This window comes from Homalodisca vitripennis, chromosome 2 (genome assembly GCF_021130785.1).
Source record: "Homalodisca vitripennis isolate AUS2020 chromosome 2, UT_GWSS_2.1, whole genome shotgun sequence".
Lineage (NCBI taxonomy): Eukaryota > Metazoa > Arthropoda > Insecta > Hemiptera > Cicadellidae > Homalodisca > Homalodisca vitripennis.
This window is the reverse complement of record NC_060208.1, coordinates 151819592-151844688: the sequence shown is the minus strand read 5'-3', so window position 1 is coordinate 151844688 and position 25097 is coordinate 151819592. Positions and strand designations below refer to the sequence as shown.

The 25097-nt window shown below is 33.5% G+C and overlaps 1 protein-coding gene across 1 annotated transcript; it reads left to right on the top strand.

Moving 5' to 3' along the window:
• The first annotated feature begins 2052 nt into the window (after positions 1-2052).
• Positions 2053-23918, top strand: LOC124354911 (intraflagellar transport protein 88 homolog). Its single transcript, XM_046805713.1, has 16 exons — positions 2053-2225; positions 3210-3257; positions 4482-4642; positions 5467-5662; positions 6235-6452; positions 6633-6742; positions 8678-8799; positions 10125-10272; positions 14493-14689; positions 15544-15730; positions 19309-19456; positions 19532-19643; positions 19999-20233; positions 20918-21049; positions 23506-23658; positions 23757-23918. The coding sequence occupies exons 1-16, from the start codon at positions 2070-2072 to the stop codon at positions 23876-23878; spliced, it is 2445 nt and encodes an 814-aa protein (XP_046661669.1). The 5' UTR covers positions 2053-2069; the 3' UTR covers positions 23879-23918.
• Positions 23919-25097: the final 1179 nt, after the last annotated feature.

Genomic DNA, 25097 nt, shown 5'->3' with positions numbered 1-25097 from the left:
GTTGATTGCTACCAAGACCTTAGGGTAGGGTACGATAAGCGGACTCGGTTTTTTATATCGAAGAGTATAATCATCGATACCTAATATTCACATCTCCAATCCTAGACCATCAATCGATGTAAAAGTATCAATAGTCCTCAATAAAAATCATATGTTTTAATTAAAATATGAATTTAATATTTACAGTGATCAAACCAATTATTACAATCAAAATAAGGAAAACTGAAGACGATATTATTTGCTCCTCTTACAGTTACAGTTGTTTCTTTCCCACAAATTTCACATAATATGTTTTTCGGTACGAGTCCAACATGTTGAAGCCACTAAAACATGTCTTATCATCTTTCAAAGCAATGTCGTGTAGTTTTCTAAAATTTACTGCCATTTTTAATAATCACATGTTAAAATAACATGTAAAATTGAAATATTACCCTACTTGTATTTTTTGAAAATTTTCACATCTGTTGATATAGATTATTCAAGTTAATTGTTCAAAATAATTAATTATTATCGATTTATTATATCGGTGGTTATGATTAAGTAATATCGTTTGCCAATTTCGATATAAAACCGGGTCCGCTTATCGCACCCTACCCAGACCTTACTGTATTTCTAACCAAACTATAAGTTAAATATTATTGCATTTCTTACTGTGTTATAAAGTATTTTTTTAGTTGATTTAAAAAAATTTTTCTGCATTAGATGTGGACGAACATTTTGGTCGGCAATAAATGTGTTTAAACATTAATTTAAAAAATAACTAATTCCTTTAAAACAATTTAAAGTAAAAATAGACTGTTCAGTTTATGTTTCTATAGCCCCTTTTATGTATATTTATTGCTACACAAAAAAAAAACAAATAAATTTGAATAAAGATAATGAACAGTATATAACTAGTTGTTGTTTTTTTTCTTCAGTTATACGTTAAAGTATACAGGCTAATAAGTGGAGTGGAATGATAGTAGACCAATTTTTCTGTGAACTTCAGAAACATTTCAGGATTAGCAACAAATGAATAAATATATGTTTATATTTATATGTACATAAATGTCTGGTTAAGAATATAAAAAAAAAACAACATTTAGAAATCATATTTATGAGTAAATTATAAAAATGAGCTCAGTTATTGGCTGTACAGTAAATAAAATAGGTTGTTCAGATACTTTTAAAAGTTTACACCATTGACCATACAGCTACAGTATGATAAGCGGCCACCATCACAATCAAATCATTGATATTCATGATTATCTAAACTATAAAACCAGAATGTTAAACCGAATTACGTTACAGGTATTTCAAATAATAGTATGATTTAGCTGGTTTTGTATCTAAAAACGTAATAACCTAATTATGAATAAAAAATATCTGGATTATGTCTATTTATAAAATGTAACAAACAAAACAGTGTAAACAGTGTTTATTTAGTTATTTTGTACTATTTTGAAGGATAAACAAGTCTGACAGCTTATGACACAAATAACACATGTATATCACCGTTGTACTTGCGATCATTACTGAAATATCGTACAAATTATTTTACTTTGTTTGAATTAAGTTGGAACAATGTTGATATTCAATACATTAAAAAGAGCTGGCAATAATTATTTGTATATAACTATAATTAGGATTTTTTGTATTTGGTAGTTTTTGGCATTTCTAATTGATAATTTGGTACCCTGATTCAAATGTGGTGGTGGTCGTGTACTATGCTAAAGCCGACTACATTTCTACTTATTTCTTAGGTTGTATACCTTATATTATGTAAAAATAAGTAACAGCTATCCAACTTAATGTAGCTATAGCACAATTTTTAGAAATCTCAATATTTTAATGACTCTTGTTGGTTTAGATAAAATAATTAGATTGTTTCAGATCAATATTTATTTCAAAATCTTCCCCATTTTCGTTAGACCTCTATAGCATAACATTGAAAAGAGTTTTCAGCAGGAAGTTGTTTAAATTTAGTATAAGCATTAATAATGTAGTTATTAAAATATACTATTAATATGTTTATAAGTATAATTAATATAATTGATTGATTATCCAGAATCTTCATAGAGTCAGAAATCATGGAAACAATAAGATTTGTACCTGATGATGAAGAAGAGGATTTATATTCAGGTTTTAACGATTTCCCTTCTGCTCTGTTTAATACTAAAAATCTGGATCAGGATGAATTTGTTCAGATGGCACTTCGGTCATCATACAGCAAAAGACCAGGTTTGGTAAGTTGAATTATAATCTTTGGTAGTCTGGACAAAGTTTCGTGAATTTTCTCAGGAGGACTTGATCAGTTGTTTTCGGTGTTGTAGAACTGTAAACTGACTGGCCTCATGGTATATTTCTGGGGTGCACAAAAGGCTCTTGAAGAGTAAGTGCATGGCGATAGGCTGCATAATAATATTTAATTAGTAGTCCCGAACCGTTATTCGACTTTTGGCAACATCCTCCCTTAAGATACTGTTGCCATGTAGAAAAGTAATAACAAAAAACAAGACGGCATCAAAGATTCTTCAAGTTCCAATTTTCCCATTCTACTAATAAGGGATGATAAAAAGAAGATGGCCTGGTCATCTTTTACATCCTGCCATTGATGTAAACGACTTTTGTTACGTTTACATCAATGGCAGGATGTAAAAGATGACCAGGCCATCTTCTTTTTATCATCCCTTATTAGTAGAATGGGAAAATTGGAACTTGAAGAATCTTTGATGCCGTCTTGTTTTTTATTATTACTTTTCTACATGGCAACAGTATCTTAAGGGAGAATGTGGATCATATTCAAAGGTTATAGATTGCTACTGTGCGTTTTGTATATGACTAAAGAAGTCAACATACTGCATATTTTTATAATTTATTCCATATTGATTTTCACATGAAATTGGTTCAGACTGGTTTGAATTTATTATTATATATTGGTTTTATTCTTTTTTTTCAACATTCCTTGTTTGTTCTCAGAGGAGTAATATATCATTGGATAGTAGTGGGCTGAATACATTAGTAAATATTACTTTACATAAAAGGTACATATTCCACTTTAAATAATAACTAATTAATTTTAAGTTAGTAAGTGGTTTAAAATGCATATAATATATATATATATATATATATATATATATATATATATATATATATATATATATATATATATATATATATTATGAAGCGTTAGTTGTAAAATAATGATGTAATATAATTTTGTATTGCAGGTGTCATCAAAACCTGGCACGGCCATGCGGTTTGGAACATCTTCAGGGGTAAAAATCACAGATTTATTATAATGTGTATTAAAGTACAATATATATTTTTAACAATACATAAGCTACAACATACATATACATTATGAACCTAATGTAGATGTATGTAACTTACTGTTATTTTACTTTCAAATTATATTTATTTATATCAAAATGTGTAGGCAATTTTTCCATTTAGACTGTATGAGAATGGTTTTATAGTTTTTTTTTTAACATTATTCACTTTCTGGATGCACCTCATGTTTGTTTGTATAAGTATAAATTTTATATGTAGTAAAATAAATTTATGCTTTTGATGACTCAATGTTAGCAACTTGACTATTGTATACAGATGCATATAAAATGGACATAAGTTATTTTGAATGAAGTTGTGTAAACTTGTGTTATTTACATAGATCGCTCACAAGTTTTTGAAACTTATTTTAAAACTATAACCTTTTTTATTAATCCAGTTTAGTCTAAACACTTATATTCATACAGCACTACTTTTGAAACAATTTAATTCAACTTCATAGAAAGTATTACTGCTTTTCTTTTGTATTACAAAATTTTTCGTCAACATTTGATATCTGTAAAATTAACTTTTAAATGAACTTTTCAAAAATTTAACCACAAGCCACAGTTTCACTTGTATTTCAAACATTTATATTTTAAACTGGTTTTATACTTTAATTTGCTTGTGATTTCTGGATAAACGTCTCAACCATATCTGCATCTTTTATTTAGGAATCTGTTTAGCTACTTAACTGTACTGATACCAGCACATTTATTTTTCAATAATATTTATTCTTATTGATGTTTGTATTGTTTTAAAGGTTGAACTAAAGAGGCTAGAGCCCACCCAATACTTATAACCCTGTGTTACCTTTTAAGCACCATATGCTACTCTCCTACATTATCCTTGTTCTATAATACTTATCACCTTAAAAAACAATTCATGTTTTCCAGTACTTATAAAGATAAATCAGTCACACAATTATAGTTGTCAAATTTATTTCAATTATTCTATCATAGTGTTTCCATCAATAAATTGTATAAAAGGTACAGTATATTTTGCTTAATTCAGATTAGTTACGTTTAAATTAAATAATAACACTTCCATCCCAGTAGTGTTATTAATCTACAACAAGTGTATCTATCTTGCACCGCCATACTTATAAGGGGCACAGAGTGTTGATCATTGCAACTGTACAATACATGAGCTTACATAATTGTTTATTGCAGTACAGGGAAGGCTCTGTACGTATGATGACAGGACAGGAGTCAGTTACGAGGCCCATGACGGCAGTGAGAGGTGCAGGTTACACTTCTGCCACTAGGGCTGTCTTCGACCCTCTCAATCAGGCATCAGCAGCTCCACTCGTTCAGATGAAAATGGAGGAAAAGTAATAGTACATATCACGTTGTAACCATTACTGTGTTATTTAATTCTACAAAATCGTATTGTGAGTTCCTAAACTGGAATAGATTTGCAGTTGCATGTATTACAGTAGTATGTGTGAGGTAGACAAGTGTGAGGACTTCATGCTACAGTGATAGTATATTAAGAGCCAGCTGTAGTGGAACTATCACTATTAAAAATGATAAATATGCATCTGAATGCTTGTTTGGTTTTTAAATACTTTTGTTGGTTAATTTTTTTGAAAGCCTTTATGATGGTGTTTACCATTAAAAATAAACCAATTTTTCTTCTTTCAAGTTGCTCTTTAGTGTATTAAATGATTATAAACTATTGGTAATGAATCTATTTGTCCTGATTTGTACAGTAAAATTATTGCTTTGAATTTAGTACTATTTGCATTCCTATATCAGTGGATATGTAAAAATTAAGGTTGTATAATGGGAGTCCTCCCTGTCTGCAGACCCTCTGCAATCTTATCGCTGGTGGAACCACTAAATCATCTATAATTAATGAACTGAAACTTATCTTTCTTGAATATAAATAAATTTGGGGCTTATTACTGAATATGCAAACGTTAGTATTTTTTCAGTATGTTTTAAGAAACTGCCAAGGTAATACACAAATAAGTCTAAAATAAAAAATATTATACAGCTACTATAAAGGCAGATAAAAGTTAGATACCCAGTGTTAAAATCTTGGTAATTTTAGAGAATCAAAGTAACAAGTGTTTGCATTTTAAACTTGATCTATTTATCTGTTTCGGGGGAAATTTTTATATAAATGTATTGAGATAGTATTTACCAACAGGCCTGAGGAGAAAATTAAAAAGGTGGAACGTAGGATCACAGAACTGATTGATGAGAGTTGTCTGGCAGCATCCAGGCAACAGTTTCGCCAAGCACTAGACAAGGCTAAGGAAGCCTCGGCCAAGGAACGGAATCTCATACGGCTGCAGGAGCAGGCCGGACTATCCGACACTCACAATTTGGATCTCACCTTCTCAGTGAGTAGAATTAAAAAGTAATGCTAAATCTTAGTTGGATTGCGTGCCTACACTTATCTGAAGAAATGCTGCATGGCTTATACAAATGATGTTCCAAACTAACCTTAAAAAGTTGTTTGTGCTGAACTAATTAAGTAATTAACATTGTCTTTTTTTAATGTTGCTTAACTATTACCTGTATATTTGATTTATTTTGGCAATAAAGAAACTTCCATCTTCATAACAAATATTACTAATTAATCTTATTGTTAGAGACATACAATTTTTTTAAGCTGGAGCATCTTGATGCATTTCAAAATTATTTTAACTTTTTAAAAAAGGAAACTTAGTATTTTTATTCCAGACATGTTACTTTTTCAAACAGACCTGTACTGAATTGTCATACTTGGGTCTCAAACTTGAAGAATATAGGAGGCAGGTTTCATAAATCTCAGGTCCAGGCAAAACTACTGATTTGTAAAATAAATTACCAACTACTTATTTCCACATCATATTTTAAGTTAAATTATAGTTTATTTATTTCAGTAAAATCCACTAAAAATCAAAGTCGGACCAAATAATGATATTTTCAGGTATTATTTAACTTGGCCAGCCAGTATGCAGCAAATGAGATGTATTCGGAAGCAATTAACACTTACCTGGTGATAACAAAGAACCGAATGTTCCATAATGCCAACAAACTAAAAGTGAACATTGGCAATATTTATGTCAAGTTGGGCCAATACCCTAAAGCTATAAAAATGTACCGAATGGCACTGGATCAAGTTCCTAACACTCACAAGGATCTCAGGTATAATATCACTGATAGTAAATCTCTCTGCACTCTTTTATTTATTCCTGCACAGTTTCAACAATGTAGTAATAAGTAATAGATTTATGAAAATTACAATTCTTTCTTTTAGATATTACATAAGATTAACTCTTCAGTGTTAACATGAGAGTTGTAGTAACATATAAATATTATTTTCAGGATTAAAATAATGCACAACATTGGTATTCTGTTTGTCAAGATGGGACAATTCAGTGATGCCTGTTCAAGCTTTGAATATATTATGCAAGAGAAACCTGACTTTAAGGCAGGTTAGTAAATTTACTTCCTTTGTATATTGTTGCAGATGATTTTTCACTTCCATGATACTCCCGAATATTGTACTCAGTGCTACTGGTTAAGTATAGTTCAGTGTAATATTTAACACATTGATTACAGCAGGTACTGTACTACCTATACCTACTACTATGAATGTGTAACAGCTATCTCAGAGATAGGCAGTTCAATTATATGACTGCTGAAGGGCTGCGCTGGAGGAATATCACAACAGGAGCTGCACAGGGCTCAATCCTGGGACCGGACCTGTGGAATGTCGTCTACAACGGAGGATTGACATCATTGTCCAGGTCCACTTGATTCCAAGCTGAGACCATATCTCTGGGGTGGCAATTGTAACCGTCTCTTTGAGCCAAATGATGAGGAATATCATGGGACCTGTGGCGAATTGGCGAATAAGTGGCAGCTGCTCATGTCTGTTACACACTCTGTGATCCCGTATGGGTGCGAGATTAAGGTAGACACTCTACGTCAACTGTGCTTCAGGTGAAAGATGGCGGCATTACAGAGAATAGGAGCACTTTTATTCACGAGTGCTTACTGAATGCCTCCAAACCAGCCGCCCTCTTGGTGGCGGGACCATCCCAATCAACCAGCTCGCTTTCAAAAGGAAGGGGGTATACGAAAGGATTGGTGCTAAGAGCAGAGGACGTTGAATAGGCTGATTAGAGACCTAGGAGAATGGGTGGTGCGACAACATGGGGAGGTAAATTTCTTCCTGACCCAGTTTCCCACCAGTCATGGCAACTTTCGAGGGTACTTCTTTAAGATTGGTAAGTTTTAAAGCTCGGAATGTACCTATGGGGTTGTGAAGCACGACGTTGCCAACCACATGTTCTTCTGCAGATGGTGTGAAAATGAAAGGAGACTGAGATTGCCTTTGGCCAACTCTCACCGGACATCATTGTTCGGAAATGGTCTTTGACAGACAGATTGCAATCCTGTCTCTGCTTATGTAGAGAGGGTGCTGAAAACCAAGAAATTAGAAGAAAGGTAATACAACCCTATTGTTGCCCAACCAATGGCCTGATATTGTAAGAGCCCTCTGTTGGCTTACGTAGGTACCCTCTTGAAGTAATGTGGAAAGCGGTCCCAAAAGAAGTTTTAGTGGTTGTGAGTCCCACACACTAACTAATTTTGCTGACAGTGCATAATCATTTTCCCATCAATTCTGGATGGTGGCACAGTAAATGTGTTTTCCTTCATTTTTTTTACCTTTTTACTTTGGCAACAACTTAATAACCTTTCGTTAAAATTAAATACTAGTATTATACAGTATATAAAGCCTTTTAAAAATAACTGCCTGTAGGAATTCGCTACCTTTATTACTGACAATCCCTGTAACAGCTAGGAAGTCTTGACTAGAATATTTTAGCTTTTAAGTTTTTGATTTTTTTAAAATAATATTCCGAGTAAGCCCATTCTTTGAAAATTTACAAACATTCTTTATTCATCCTTTATATACATACATATATACAGTAAATCTTATAAGTTTTTTCATGTGTAAAATTCAGAATTTGCACAGTTAAAAATGTTTCTTTTATGCAATAATAACAGGCTCACCTATCCAAGACATAAAGTTACACTTCTTATATAAAAGAATACTGTTATGTAATGGCAGTCAGCATTTATACTAAAATTCCTACTGTTGCAAACTGCACGGAAATAGTTCAATGAAATTTGAGGTACTGTTGCCATGTTAAACATGTCTGTTATTGCGATTTTGTTATTTTACATCATATCCTTATTGTAGAATAAGTTTTCTTTGGTGTGTAAGTGTTTAATATTTTGATGATCTAATCATGTAATTTTATTAAATATAAGTTTGCAAATAAATAACTATGATATTTCCAAACTCAAAGTACAATATATTTCCCAAAACAAAGTTTGTATTAGAGTCATGATTGCAGGACTTCACGCAATAGTGTGTTATTACGCAATGGACGACAAGGACAGAATGAAGCAGGGATTCCAGATGTTACTGGAAGTGATCTTGGATATTGATGATGAAGACAAGTATATTCCAACATCGGTAAATAAACTTGGTAGTTCATGTATTTTTTATTTATAGATGAGAATCAAAATTCATGAAAATACTGAGTTTCCAAAAATTTTATTCTGTATTAACATTTTGATGTTTGATTATACTCATTTTTACTGCAAATATTACAAAATTGTAAAACATATTGTTGCAAAACTAAATGTTAAGCACTATGCAATTCTCCAGTTCATCTATTTTCTAAAATAAGCAATAATGTTCATAAAATTTAAAAAACAAAAATTAGTTTTACAAATTCTGGGAAAGGAATTTATTTCGATTAAAAGTAGTAACTTAATCCATTCTCAAGAAATCCCAATACAATGAATCTAAGAATCTATTCCATTCAATGGATGGTCTAGGAGGAAAAGCTAATCTGTCTCACAATTTTGAGCCAAGAAATAATGTCTTTTAATTTAAATATTGTTTGTACTACTAGTATTATAATACTAGTATATTGGTGAATACTCCGATAAGTAAATATGTTTGACGTTACTGTATAAAGCAATGTTTTATACACAACTAACAAGGTACTGTTATTATAAAATTGTTATTATATTATAAAATGTTTCTACACAGATCTTAATAACCAATAACAGAGATAAAACTATACTGTGTTTTTGTACTAATACAATTTATTAACGTTCTTTTTAAATGTATTTCCCAATATGTCCTGCTATAAACTTATTACAAGTAAAAAATACATTATACCATTTTAAGAGCTACAGCATTGCAGTATCCAGGTAGTTTACAAAGTATATAATAACAATATACTGTGCATGACCAGTATTGGTCACAATGTAACCATCATCACATATCTTACAAGGTTATTCGGTCTTCATGACAGTGTCTAATAAAATGAAAAAAAACACACAAATACTTCAAACTGACAATACATAATAGATTACTTAAACTTATCGCAAATGCGTCTATGTTAGGGGGACCATTACGTACAAGATTTTAACTATAGCCTTTTATCTCGTTTTTGACCTCCTAAATTTGGTTATAATAGTTTTTGAAGTTGAACACTAATACCTTCTCCATATTTATATTCCAACTATAAATATAATATTGTTTCAAATTTTGTACTGCATTTATGGATCATACTAACTGCGGAAATGATTTATTTGTATCTGAGTCTGTGGATTTGTTATCAGTCTAAAGCATTCCCACAAATTGTATTGTTGATTGAGAGACTAGTATTGATTCATATAAAACATATATGATACATTAAATTTAAACCTCAGATAATTGAATCCTGCATATCAAACTGACAATCCAGTTGTTGCAGATAAATTTAGTCACAGTCAGTGTTGCAGGAAGATCCCATGTCGAACCTTGTGTTGGAAGCGATACGTACTGACAGTCTCCACGCTCTAGAGAAACAGATCAAGAGAGAGGCTGAGAGGAGTATTCTGACAGCAGCCAAACTGATAGCCCCAGTTATAGAGGATAACTTTACAGCAGGTATCTTTATATGTTTGTTTATGTTTTGGCTGTTAAATTGTGAAAGTGTACATACACTCCATACAATAGGTTATAATTCTTGCCTCACCACATTCTCACGTGACAGAGTATTTGGTAGTCCTGTTGGGTGAACTGTATCCCACAAACTTTTGAAAGGATGATGTTACATATGTCTGTTAATTATACCAAGATATCCTTTTAATATAAGTGAAAAGGTGGTGTTTTACTGTTTTTCATAGTTATGATATTATGTATTGGTTATTAAATTCATAAAAATTACTTTCTTCCATTTTTAAAAGACATTTTTGCTTAAAAACGTTTTATTAATAATATCATTAAACTAAAATATTTTTTATAACTAATTGTTAAAACCATGAATATTCAGTACATTACCTATTTTCATTCCTTTATTACATATTTTTATTTATTGATTGATAAATTGCAAAAAAATAAAAAATAATTTATTTAACTAAAATTTGCAAAAAATTCAGTTTTTAAATAGGTCTCTTACATAAATGAAAATCGAGGTATTATATTATTTCATATACTATTTACACATACTTGTTTATAAATGCCAGTTTCAGTAATTTTTTGTTCAATATGGAAAACCTTGAAGCAAGAAGACATGCACTTGTTTACCAGGAAGACAAAGGAGTATCGCTGTTTGTAATATTGCAATGGTCTCCATGTAAGTTAATCAGCATGCCCACATCACCTAGGGGTAAAACAGTCAAATATGTATTGTTATTTATTTTGCCAATTCCCTGCTAGTTGAATCGTCACCCATAACAAAACAAAACAAAATGAATCATTGTTACATGACAGATTTACTGGCCAATGGCCCTTTTTTGGTCATAAGTTAGTGACAAAGTAATTCGGCAAAAGCTATTAAGGGGTTAATATTTCTAAAATTTTGCAAGTAAGACATCCACACAGTGAGTATTTATAATTTAGTAAGAAATAAAACTATAAATTAAACCAAACCACTGAAATATATTTGTTTGAGTTTGTTTATTTTACTACAGGCTAAAAGCCATAATTGTTTTTAATTTTAGAAGCATCTCTTTCTATCTGCTGGATATTCAAATTCATATTAAACTTTATACAAAAATTTGTGCATAAACAAATATATAAATATACAAACATGAAATGTTGTTAATAAACATAGTAACCTAACAAATAATTCCAGTGTCTTAATCTAGACCTGTACTATTTTGTCAATGTTGATTATTAAATTTAAAATAGTTTTAAATAATCCATTTTAAGTATTACGGTTGTAGGAAAAAATCATTAAAAAATAAAACGACCTGGCAATTAAGTACCATTTAAGCTTACTTTTAGAATTCATAACACTGTTTGTTGGTAAAATATCTATTGGTAATTTATTAAAAAATCAAATGCCTACAACTGTTGGTTTTTTCCTAGTAGATTCTAGTTTAATCCGTGGGGTGCCAACTGATTTCAGTTTCTAGTTGGATAATTGTGTGAAAGAGTCTAAATTAGGTAAACTGTGACTTTAGCTAGCATTACTGCTAACACCGTCTCCACTAAATAAAGCCCATTAATGGTTTGAATACCTAAGTCTGAAATTATTTGTTTTACTGACTCCTACCTGCAATATTAATATATTTTGCAAATTTATATCACTAGTTGCTCCATACAATACAACACAATCTCACAAGCAATGATTGTTTCAGGATATAACTGGTGTGTAGAGGCAATCAACAACTCGGTATATGCTCCTCTGGCTGGAGATTTAGAGATCAACAAGACTGTGACATTCCTTAAACAGAAGGAGATATCACAAGCAATGATTGTTTCAGGATATAACTGGTGTGTAGAGGCAATCAACAACTCGGTATATGCTCCTCTGGCTGGAGATCTAGAGATCAACAAGGCTGTGCCATTCCTTAAACAGAAGGAGATATCACAAGCAATGATTGTTTCAGGATATAACTGGTGTGTAGAGGCAATCAACAACTCGGTATATGCTCCTCTGGCTGGAGATCTAGAGATCAACAAGGCTGTGACATTCCTTAAACAGAAGGAGATATCACAAGCAATGATTGTTTCAGGATATAACTGGTGTGTAGAGGCAATCAACAACTCGGTATATGCTCCTCTGGCTGGAGATCTAGAGATCAACAAGGCTGTGACATTCCTTAAACAGAAGGAGATATCACAAGCAATGATTGTTTCAGGATATAACTGGTGTGTAGAGGCAATCAACAACTCGGTATATGCTCCTCTGGCTGGAGATCTAGAGATCAACAAGGCTGTGACATTCCTTAAACAGAAGGAGATATCACAAGCAATGATTGTTTCAGGATATAACTGGTGTGTAGAGGCAATCAACAACTCGGTATATGCTCCTCTGGCTGGAGATCTAGAGATCAACAAGGCTGTGACATTCCTTAAACAGAAGGAGATATCACAAGCAATGATTGTTTCAGGATATAACTGGTGTGTAGAGGCAATCAACAACTCGGTATATGCTCCTCTGGCTGGAGATCTAGAGATCAACAAGGCTGTGACATTCCTTAAACAGAAGGAGATATCACAAGCAATGATTGTTTCAGGATATAACTGGTGTGTAGAGGCAATCAACAACTCGGTATATGCTCCTCTGGCTGGAGATCTAGAGATCAACAAGACTGTGACATTCCTTAAACAGAAGGAGATATCACAAGCAATGATTGTTTCAGGATATAACTGGTGTGTAGAGGCAATCAACAACTCGGTATATGCTCCTCTGGCTGGAGATCTAGAGATCAACAAGGCTGTGACATTCCTTAAACAGAAGGAGATATCACAAGCAATGATTGTTTCAGGATATAACTGGTGTGTAGAGGCAATCAACAACTCGGTATATGCTCCTCTGGCTGGAGATCTAGAGATCAACAAGGCTGTGACATTCCTTAAACAGAAGGAGATATCACAAGCAATGATTGTTTCAGGATATAACTGGTGTGTAGAGGCAATCAACAACTCGGTATATGCTCCTCTGGCTGGAGATCTAGAGATCAACAAGGCTGTGACATTCCTTAAACAGAAGGAGATATCACAAGCAATGATTGTTTCAGGATATAACTGGTGTGTAGAGGCAATCAACAACTCGGTATATGCTCCTCTGGCTGGAGATCTAGAGATCAACAAGGCTGTGACATTCCTTAAACAGAAGGAGATATCACAAGCAATGATTGTTTCAGGATATAACTGGTGTGTAGAGGCAATCAACAACAACTCGGTATATGCTCCTCTGGCTGGAGATCTAGAGATCAACAAGGCTGTGACATTCCTTAAACAGAAGGAGATATCACAAGCAATGATTGTTTCAGGATATAACTGGTGTGTAGAGGCAATCAACAACTCGGTATATGCTCCTCTGGCTGGAGATCTAGAGATCAACAAGGCTGTGACATTCCTTAAACAGAAGGAGATATCACAAGCAATGATTGTTTCAGGATATAACTGGTGTGTAGAGGCAATCAACAACTCGGTATATGCTCCTCTGGCTGGAGATCTAGAGATCAACAAGGCTGTGACATTCCTTAAACAGAAGGAGATATCACAAGCAATGATTGTTTCAGGATATAACTGGTGTGTAGAGGCAATCAACAACTCGGTATATGCTCCTCTGGCTGGAGATCTAGAGATCAACAAGGCTGTGACATTCCTTAAACAGAAGGAGATATCACAAGCAATGATTGTTTCAGGATATAACTGGTGTGTAGAGGCAATCAACAACTCGGTATATGCTCCTCTGGCTGGAGATCTAGAGATCAACAAGGCTGTGACATTCCTTAAACAGAAGGAGATATCACAAGCAATGATTGTTTCAGGATATAACTGGTGTGTAGAGGCAATCAACAACTCGGTATATGCTCCTCTGGCTGGAGATCTAGAGATCAACAAGGCTGTGACATTCCTTAAACAGAAGGAGATATCACAAGCAATGATTGTTTCAGGATATAACTGGTGTGTAGAGGCAATCAACAACTCGGTATATGCTCCTCTGGCTGGAGATCTAGAGATCAACAAGGCTGTGACATTCCTTAAACAGAAGGAGATATCACAAGCAATGATTGTTTCAGGATATAACTGGTGTGTAGAGGCAATCAACAACTCGGTATATGCTCCTCTGGCTGGAGATCTAGAGATCAACAAGGCTGTGCCATTCCTTAAACAGAAGGAGATATCACAAGCAATGATTGTTTCAGGATATAACTGGTGTGTAGAGGCAATCAACAACTCGGTATATGCTCCTCTGGCTGGAGATCTAGAGATCAACAAGGCTGTGACATTCCTTAAACAGAAGGAGATATCACAAGCAATGGATACTTTGAAAACATTCCAACGGAAAGAAAGCAAAGTCGCTAGCACTGCTGCATCTAATATGGCTTTTGTGCATTTTTTGGTAGTACACTTTTAATGTTTTTAGTACTTAATTGTATAATTTATTCAAAGTTGTAATTATTTAGTACTTTTCATCATTGGCTTTCACTTATCATTCAGTGCTCTTGCATAATATTGTTAAAGACTAACAGTTTCAATCAAATTAAAAGGCAAAATGAGCCATTAAAATAAAAAGTAACTACGTACAATCTATAATAGACGTAATATCAAGCAACTAATTATTTCATCATTATCAAATCTAGAAGTGTAATTGTAAAAATAATATTAGTGAATTAGTTTACAGATTTAAAATGAATAACAATAACTAAAATAATGACATTCCAACCCCTGTGCTTTAGATGTTTTGGTGAAGTTATTTCTTCACCGTAATCCAGTTTCTGTCCCCAAAAAAACATTTGTTTGGTTGGTATTTTATGTTTGAAATATTTTATCAATTAACTAAGTTTTACTTACATATTTTCATGTCCGTATTAAGGTCTGACCATAAATTATTATACAGTACTTTACTCTGCTTGTTAAAAAATGGTCTAGTTTTTATAGTTTATATTCATAATAACAAACACTTCATATCAGGATCTCTACCCCACCTACAAATGTTTTTAAATGGCTATGAATGTTTGTGATGTTTAATTTTATTAGAAACTTTCCCCGTTTCCTGCCATAGTGAACAAAAACTCATTTATGTGACTTGTATTGTATTGATGATTTATGTTTTGTGTGATATATTGGTTGGTAATAATAACCATTTTTTGTAATAGTATGTTGTTTTTTACGTCACTCTGGATATATAGAAACAAAAATTACTGCATATCTATTTGTGATAGCTAAAAACTAACTAAGTTCTCTGATCTTTAGCAAGGGGATGTGGAGCAAGCAGAAAAGTGTGGTGAGCTGGCCAGGGAGGTGGATGGATACAACGCAGCAGCCTATGTCAACCTGGGCAATTGCAGCCTGGCCAAGGGGGACCAGCAGAAAGCTAAGCAGTTCTATTCTCTTGCGCTGGACAATGACGCTTCTTGTATAGAGGCCCTGTACAACCTCGGTAAGATCATCCAAGGCTGGCCTTAGGCAGGTTTGTCCGCACCTGGGCCCCCCTCTTAAGAGGAAGTGTTATGTTTGCAGATAAATTACAAAATAATAATACAGATCTTTAAACAAACACAACTGTTACAAACAGCAGTATGGGTGATATTGTTGTTAGTACATATACCAGCATACTCTATAATGTGTACAGTCACTATTAGTCAGTCTTATGTAATTTTTTATGTTAATTTACTGTATGTTTACCCTCCATAACACTCCATGCTGCATTCCATTGAGCCCTGCACTAAAGATGTTACACCAGGCTCCACACCAGCTACAGTGGTTCTGAGCTCACCCAACTGACTTTTCCCATCTGTATTTTGTATAGTAACAATAATTTTTACTTAAAGTTTTTGATTTGGCCTTACAATTAAAAACTTTGAAAAATAATATTTTATATTAAAAGAATGGACATTAGTCTATTCTGCTATTTTAAAATTCTTTTATCTTCTAATGGTGTAGATTCATATCCACAGACTACAATAAAGGAATAATTAAGCCTCAACTAACAGTTATGTTCACAAAAACTAACTCACTCTAGAAAATTCTGCAGAAATAGAAGGTATTGTAAACTATTTAAAACCCAAGATATCAGATGGTACTGATGAGTTCTCATTAAAAATAAGAGTGGTAATTGTCTCTCTGCACTTAAAATTATTAAAGTATACCCCAATCATAAAACGGACCAAATACAGATTTCCAGTGGACTTTTGAAACATCCACTTCATTAAGCAAATTGGTAAACTGAACCAAGTTGCAAAGTACATACAAGCCAATGAGGTTACAGATGACTGTTTACTAGAGAAATGTTTTAATCAGACAATGAGAGAAACAATAGGAAGCATCAATCTTGTCTTAGAAACACAACAAGGATCTTTTAGAAGCCAGAGAGGAAATAAAAATCTTAATGCAAATTAAACACATTTAGAATGCTTGGTATTTATAAAAAGGGAAGAAATCAAGAAACCTGCTTCATTAACCTGTAGCTAATTCACCACCTACTCTCTCGAAACCTGTCAAAAACTGTTACCAAGTCCTCGCAGATTATCCTAGTCTTTAACGATAATAACCAATAAAAAAATAGAAACAATAAAGTCAAAAATAAATTATGTCATAACATTGAAACTGGAAAACATCAACATCCTGGTACGAGAAGAATAGATAAGAAAAGGATACTATTGGCAACTGATAGTCACGGCGAAGGACTCAGACCAATCCTGCAAACAAGCTGAGTGATGCAATGTAATGGTGGTCAGCAATCCTGGAGCTCCTCTGACTGCATGGCCAAAAACTTGCATCAGCTGACACAACTCAGTGCACATCCACTGCGCTTGATACATCAAAATTTTCAGGGAATGGTTTCAAAGATAGAGCAAATTAAAATTTTGGTCAAGCTGACAACTCCAGATATATTAAGTGTTCTTGAACACTTTCTTAAACAAGATGAAGTAATTTCCTTCTGCCTGGGGTTTATTGGTTTAGGCTTCATAGGATTGGAGTTTGTATCTTAACAAAATATACCTTGCAGGTTCAGCCTTTTGATGAAAGTTCTTTTTGTTTTAAGGGAATTTTCAGCTTACTTCTGTCAAAGTATCTGCAAACAATTTCAATTATATAATCATAGTTGTTTGTAGACCACCAATACATATCCAATCTTATGTGAATGAGTATTTGTAATTCCATCTTGAATTGTCTTAATTTAGTTATAAGATTCAACAATCCTACCTTGTTGCTGGTGATTTCAACATTGACATTTTGGTTGACAGTAACACAGGCAGTTTACTAACTTAATGTCTTTCTGTGGCCTCATACAAATCCAAATTTCACAAAGAAATATGATGGATTAAGATCGATAATTGACAATATATTTGCGAACATAATTCCTTCTTAATTTAATGCTGTGGTCCTAGTAACTGGTTTTAGCAATCATCGTGCTCAAGTTGGTTATATTAAACTTGACTCTCCATCAAAGAAATTATGCTTTACAAAAAGGTTAAATCTTTCTCTCAAGATAACACTCATATCTTTATACATTTCTTTGTAAAAGATAATTGGGATGATATCCTTCATATAATGTCTCACTTGGATTTTTTCTTTATCTTAATAAGGTTTTGAACTAATATAACTTAGCATTTACTGATAGGGAAGTCAAACAAAAAGAAAGTACATGTCTAACTAAGATAAAATTAGACAAAAATCTGTTAAAGCTAAGAGAACGGATGTTACTATTATACTCTACCTCTAAGCATCTTGATTGTAATTATCCTTTCAAAATCCAATATAGTAGAGTAAAAAAAAGAATTTAGGAATGTCATGTATGTGAAGTCTAAGTTATTTTTAAAAAAGTTCTAAAATTTCAATGACATTCAAATGGCTGCATAGCAAATTATTAATTGTTATTGGACCTGAGTAAACAGAAAAAAAGCCAACCCCATTCATTTGTTACACTAGAGGGATTTGTAGTACAGGATCCTTGTGTTGTGTCTAAAGACTTCAAAGCATTTTTAGCCAGGTTGGAACACGATTGAACTCGTCAGGGTCTTCTTCATCAGCTGAGTTCTATAAATCATCTCGGATTATACATCCCTCTTTGAACTTGGCTCTAACTCAATGTCATAAAATCATTCCGTAACAGTACCTCTGGAGGTTTGGATAAAACATCATCTAAAATATTAAAGTCCTGTGCCAGATTTTTAGTTGTACTCCTAACACGTTTAATAAATGCATTATTTCAAGTGGGCATTTTTCTCCAACCTCTCATAGGGAAATAATATCCAGGGATAATTTCTTAGCAATCGTGTGTGGGTCAAATGATGAAGCAGGGAATCAATCTGATATGTTGGTTAGGATACTGAAATATATAGGAATGATCTTGTTGACTGGTCATGTGTTACGAAGGAGACTAGAAAAACAAATCAAGCACTTAAAGAACTAAGCATTAAAGTGGAGAGAATTCTTTAAAAAAGAGGAAAGATCTGGAATCAGGTGTTTTGGTTTTCTTTTTCACATTTTTTAAATATTGACTTTACATCATCGAATATCATCTGACATGAGCATAAACTTCATCAGAACATTAAATTTGTTTATTTGTATTAACAGGAGGAGCGCTTTAATAATTAGAAATGTCGTCTCAGTCTGATGATGTTTTTATTAATCAAAGAATTAATACTTATTGGGACTAACATCCAAGACTGGATAGGATCCTATTATAAATTTCCATTAGTTTATTTTAAATTAGTGGATCCTTGGAGGAAGTTTTCAAAGTAAGCCTGGTGATTTTCCTATCCATTAAAAATAATATAATTTGAATGGTAATTAACTGGTGATTATCAAATTAACTGATATTGTGGTAGGTAATGCTCCTTCAGGACAATTATTTAAGGCATATCTCTTTTCTTGTCTAGATGTCTCACTCATAAATCTGTCATTACTGTTATCGTTTCTGGAAACTGTAGAAAAATACAATGGAAATAATAAGATGGCTTATACACTGCAATGCCTGATATAAGATTTGTTGCAACCTGTGTTGATTCAAAGGACTGGTGAACAAGCAGCTGGGACTGTTTGAGGAGGCCTTGGATTGTTACCTCAAGTTACATGCCATCGTAAGCCACCACCCACAGGTGTTGTACCAGCTGGCACACCTCCATGAGCTTGTGGGAGATGTGGACCAGTCCATCGAATGGTGAGTCCTTAGTTTCAACCCATCGATGATTTGATGTGAGAACATTGTTCGTTCACTGATGGTACGCTGTTGTAGGTTCCTTCAACTGCTGGGAATAATACCTACTGATTCAGGGATACTGCATAAAATGGGAGAAATTTTCGACAGTGAGAATGACAAACAACAAGCGTATCACTATCACTTTGAGGTTAGTTTTTGCAGTTGTGAACATTATTTGTAATGAGGTCTATTATATGTGGGAGATGTGTTAAAATATGTATTGTATTTCTCTGTAGTTTTTTAGCCTTAAAAGACAAAGAAAATAACTAACATTTAAAGAAAGCAGTCAGTTACAAAATGCAGTGAAGAATATGATAAGCTACTTCCCAATGTTATGTAATCAAATTTAATTTTATTGACTTTATGGATACATACATTTTATAAATGTTCAATTATTGTTTTGGAGCAAACCTTAATTAAATACTTACTCTTTTTGACAAGACTTATAAAATGTATTGTATTTAAAATTACTGTCAGTAAAGAAATAACATTATTTCTTCCAGTCCTTTCGCTATTTCCCATCCAACCTGACGGTGTTGGACTGGCTTGGAGCCTATTATGTTTCTCTCCAAGTGGCTGAGAAGGCTGTAGCATTCTATGAGAAGGCAGCTCTCATGCAGCCCACTGAACCCAAGTGGAAGCTTCTCATTGGCTCGTGTCACAGGCGCAGTGGCAACTACCAGTTGGCTCTTCGCACTTACAAGGATATACTAGCTGAGTTCCCGGAGAATATCGAGTGTAAGTGTAGTGTACAATTGTTCAGTTTTACAGTTATAGTAATTCAGTAATGTTAATAAAATGGTATACACAGGTCATGAATCAGATCTGTACATACTAGGTGTGCACATCATTTTGTGTTAACAAGTATTTTGTAAGAATAAATTCATAATATAGCCATACTTTAAAGTGAAATCCTTTTAAGCTGTTGACAAGTGTGGGAAAAAAAACAGGCAGATGAGTATGTATGGTATGTTTTGTTTGGTTCAGGAGCACAGCTTTTTTCATAAGCTAGTGCTGAGGAATAATGATATCACTGAAATATTGTAAAATCTAGTGGGGTTTAATTGAACACTTTTCATGATCATAATATTTTTGCTGTCAAAATCATAGCTAAGTGGTGATGGTATCTAGTAATGATGTGTTGATCTATTTTATGTGTAAGAGTTTGGCAGCTATTTCTCCTCACAATGTTTGTTAATGGCCAAAAACATACTCGGTTGTGGTTGTTATGATGTATGGCATATGACATTTTAACAGTTTAATACAAATTAAAACAATTTGACTACGTTGTCAAAGAGAGTAAAAGAAATTGTTTACAGTATATTAACATTTATTTATAAAGTAAACTTTGAATTTTTAAGTAGATTATGTTCTTAATATTTTAATTTGTTGTTATTTTTACATGATAAAGCCTCTCAACAGGTCTCAAGTTCCTGGTAAGAATGTGCAGTGACATGGGCCTTCCTGAGGCAGCGACATACGCCACTCAACTGAAGAGGGCTGAGAAAGCTAAGGAACTGAGGGAGAGGATAGGGAGCAGCCAATCAGGTTCAGGTACTCTACACCTACCTTGCACTCAGCAACAATAATAATAGTCTAGTCAATGATTGATCAAATGGAGGGGTCTAGAACAAAGGTCAATAAGCGAAAACCCAACCATGGGGAGTATTTCAGGGTAGCTGATAAAATTTTCTGCATCTTTTGTTCATACACGTTTCTTGCTATCTCTTACCATTAATGTCTTATATGCTTTAGTAAATTGGTAATTTTCAAAAACACCCTTATAGCACCTGCAGTTTGCAATACTGTAGTTGCCAATAAACATAAAAGCAGAGGTGCTGCATCTTGGGTTAAAATAGGGATAATGAGGCAGTTCATTCCATTGTGTTCTGAACCCTATTACAGTTGTTACCTTGCTCTGCAATCTACTTGTAAGTGGCTGAAGGACAATTGAAGACTTGATAGCATATGCCCCATCATCACCTCCTTGAACAGTTTGGTAAATGCAAGTTTGCTCTAGCGTAACGCTGCTGATGGAGTGGGCGAGCAGAATGCCTTGCTTCTGTAACTTAACAATAGAATACAGACTGGTTGGCACCTTCCACGTAAGTTTGCCTGCTTCATGAGCCATCCGGCTCACTGTCCTTGTTTCAACCTTAGGTTTTTGTTCTTGAATATTTGTAAATCTAATACTGTACAGTATATGTCCTTACTTCCAACCTTTGTTCGCTATTATTATTATCCTATGTCCTTGATACCCTACAGAATTGTATCACTGCAATCAGTGCAACCAATTCATATTGCTGCCATCTCAATGGATTCTCAGTCCCAAAAATTGTCCACTTTCTGCCTGGTGCTTCGATTTCAATTATATTTGCACTGATCGTGGGCTCAATTGAATCAGGGGAGATTATTTTTTCCAAAAGCTAATAGAACTATTGTTTAATGTGTGCTATAGACCATTTAGGTAGATGATCACCAAGGCATCTCACTATAATTCTCAATGCATAATATAGCTATGGGAAGGGTTGTTTCAATGCCATATTACTGTTAGCTCCATTTCGCCTTCCCTCATTGCATTGTCTGAAATCTGTCACTGATACAGATTGACTCCTTGAATCTGGAGTCCATGTTTGTCTGAAGAGATTCATAAAAAGTCGTTGTCAAAGATGTTTGAAACGGACTCTTTGCTTTGTTCCGACATCAGAGATACATACATCACAAAGGAGCTCAGTCTGGTTACCTAGCAACTATCCAGTGTAATGTAGATGAAGAGTTATTCATGTCAATCTGTATCAGTGTCAGATTTCATACACTGCACTAAGCAGAAAGTGAAATGGAGCTACCCTCAGTATTGGCAAAATTCTCTAGTTGACAAGATACAATTGAGGTTCCTTAGTAAACCAGATTACTGTAGTAGTAAGTTACAACATGAACTTTTTGACATAATCAAACCTTGTCACCTCATATACTTTGCTTTAAAGTAGCTGTCTTACAGAACTATTCCACAAGTCACAAATATAATAATTCCTTTACTGATATTTTGCTGAATTAAAAATTCACAATGAAATAGCTTCTTACCTGCTAAAGCATTATAGTTATAGCAATACTGTAAAGTTAAGTGTAGGAAAGTCGGAATGTCCACAAAGTCATGGATGAGTAATAGAATAATGTTTTTAGTTCATAAACCTACTGGCAGATGTATCAAAATATTAATTTCTATACAGGATCTACCAACCTCACAACCCTTTATTTATTATGTAAAGTGCCTCTAAAATATCTTATTGAGCTAAAAGAGCCTGTACAGTAAAAATTATCGGGACAAATAAATTTAATTTAATTTCTTTAAAACTACTGTTCTCTAAAACATACTACATAGATATTTTTGTTACCTAGACAAATTTTTTTAACTGAAACTTTTCTACACTAAGTTGTTTATTTAAAGAACATTCTGTAATGTGTATTAGTAAAAAAATAAACCCAAAAGGGTTAAAAGGTAGTTATAATATATAATTTTGTACATTCCAATAAAATAAAATAGTGTATGTTCAAAATCCTGAATTTTTTAAACGATGCCATTATATCAGAGAATTGGTATGGCGAGTCAATTAAATATATCTTGTACCAAAATAAGCCATGGCAAGAATAAGATATTACTTGAACTTTTGTGTATATTCAGTTACTGACATCTGACAATTTAAGCTAACCTATGACTATAGCATTTTGAAGTATGGCAAATTGGAAATATTACTGATGTTGACCTTTTATGCAACAGTAGTTAGACTAAAGTGTTTACAAAATTCTTACTGGTTTGAAGTAAAATAGTTTGGCACCACTAATAAAATACATAATGTGCAGTACAATGTATCGACTCCACATAAAGTTATAAAATGCGTTACATTTTACTACATACAACAATCAGGTCTTGTGTAATCACTACATTCAATGTTCATAATGATTGTGTGTTAGTGATGTAATGATGTAACCACTAACAATCACGAGAGTTACAGGCTCACGACGCAGCAGTGGGCGGTCGTCACAAGGCCTGCCGAGTCCTGTCAGTGACTCCACCCCGCCCACTAGAGGCAGACAAGCTAGACTGTCAGCACTGGAGTCTGGCACAGCTGGAGACAACTTTGGCAGGAGCCAGTTCCGTGATGTCGGTTTGTATATTGATGTTAAAAAGCCCTCAACAATACTGTGCTCTAGGCTTGGATACAGTAGAAGATACTTGTAAAACTAACAACTATCTGTGGCACAGATGCAAGTTATGCTGACCCACTTGGCCCCCAGGAGCGACCCAGAACTGCTGCTCGATCCCGCAGTCAGATGGAGGATGAGTTTGGTGATGAAGATCTGGCCGAGTTTCTTTTACCAGAATAATTGTATATTGATTGGAAAAAAAATTACCATTTGTCAATGATTTATTTATAAATTTGGTTTTCCCTCTGGGGGAAATCAACGTTAAGTATAATGTATTAATGTAATTATTTCACTATAAACTTTTTTCCTAGACCTTATACCTACAACCATCAACGCTGATTAAAAACAAATGCTTTATCTATACCCACCAGACAGTTCTAGTACATTTAGAAGAAAGTATTAACTCAAGAACAAGTGAAATGTTGGGAGAATATTCACAAAGTCATATGACTTAAGTATTGGGGGGGGGGGAATTTAAAGATTATTTAAAATTTGTGTTCAAGACTGTTACTGTTGTTTGTTTAAGACAGTTACTGTTAATTGTTCAAGTCTACTCAATGATATACAGTATAAGTATAAATGGAAGAAAATATGTTATTGCCCATTGGTGTTATAATCTAACAAAATTCAGAAAACATCTTTTTATGTAAAATATAATAACATGGAGTTATTGTATTAACTATTTGTTATCATAGATCATTCAAACTGGTGCAGCATTTGAAATGGAATTAGTTGTATACCAATTATATAAAAATAAATATAATATAATTATTGTTGTCACTTAAAACGTTTGCTGCTAAAAATCCCTATATAGAGTTGCCTATATGCTGAAATTTTTTTAATATATTTTTACTCACTTTTGGATTAAATATGAGTCACAAAAATTATCACTCTCTACCATTTTGAGAATGCGGTAATTACCACTAGCTCCCACCTCCTGAGGACAGTCTTCCTTGCCAGCTGGTAACTCAAGTTACCGTTCGCACATGGGAACACCCTTTTATGGCAATGGGAATATTCAAAACGAATACTGTACATTGTAGCTAAGTAAACTGTATTTTATTCGTTTTAGACAAACATAAATAATATTTATACCTAAATGTGAAAACAAAAAACAATGTAAAAGTTTATGTAACCTCCTCCGCTAACTCACTCAAATTCAGTTATTATTTACAAATATGTGGTGAGTTATTATAACAAAATATATTTAAATGTTTACTTGAAATAATACAAAAAATATTGTAATACATAAGTTTATAAAAATGTATTCCAATCCATTTGTGAGCGCTCCATTGGCGTGGGTTGGTCTCACAATCAGGATCCTCAACTTCCGAGTCTGTCTGGTACTCCACATCGTCCATGTTATCATCCTCATTGTTTGAACTCAATACTGGCTCTG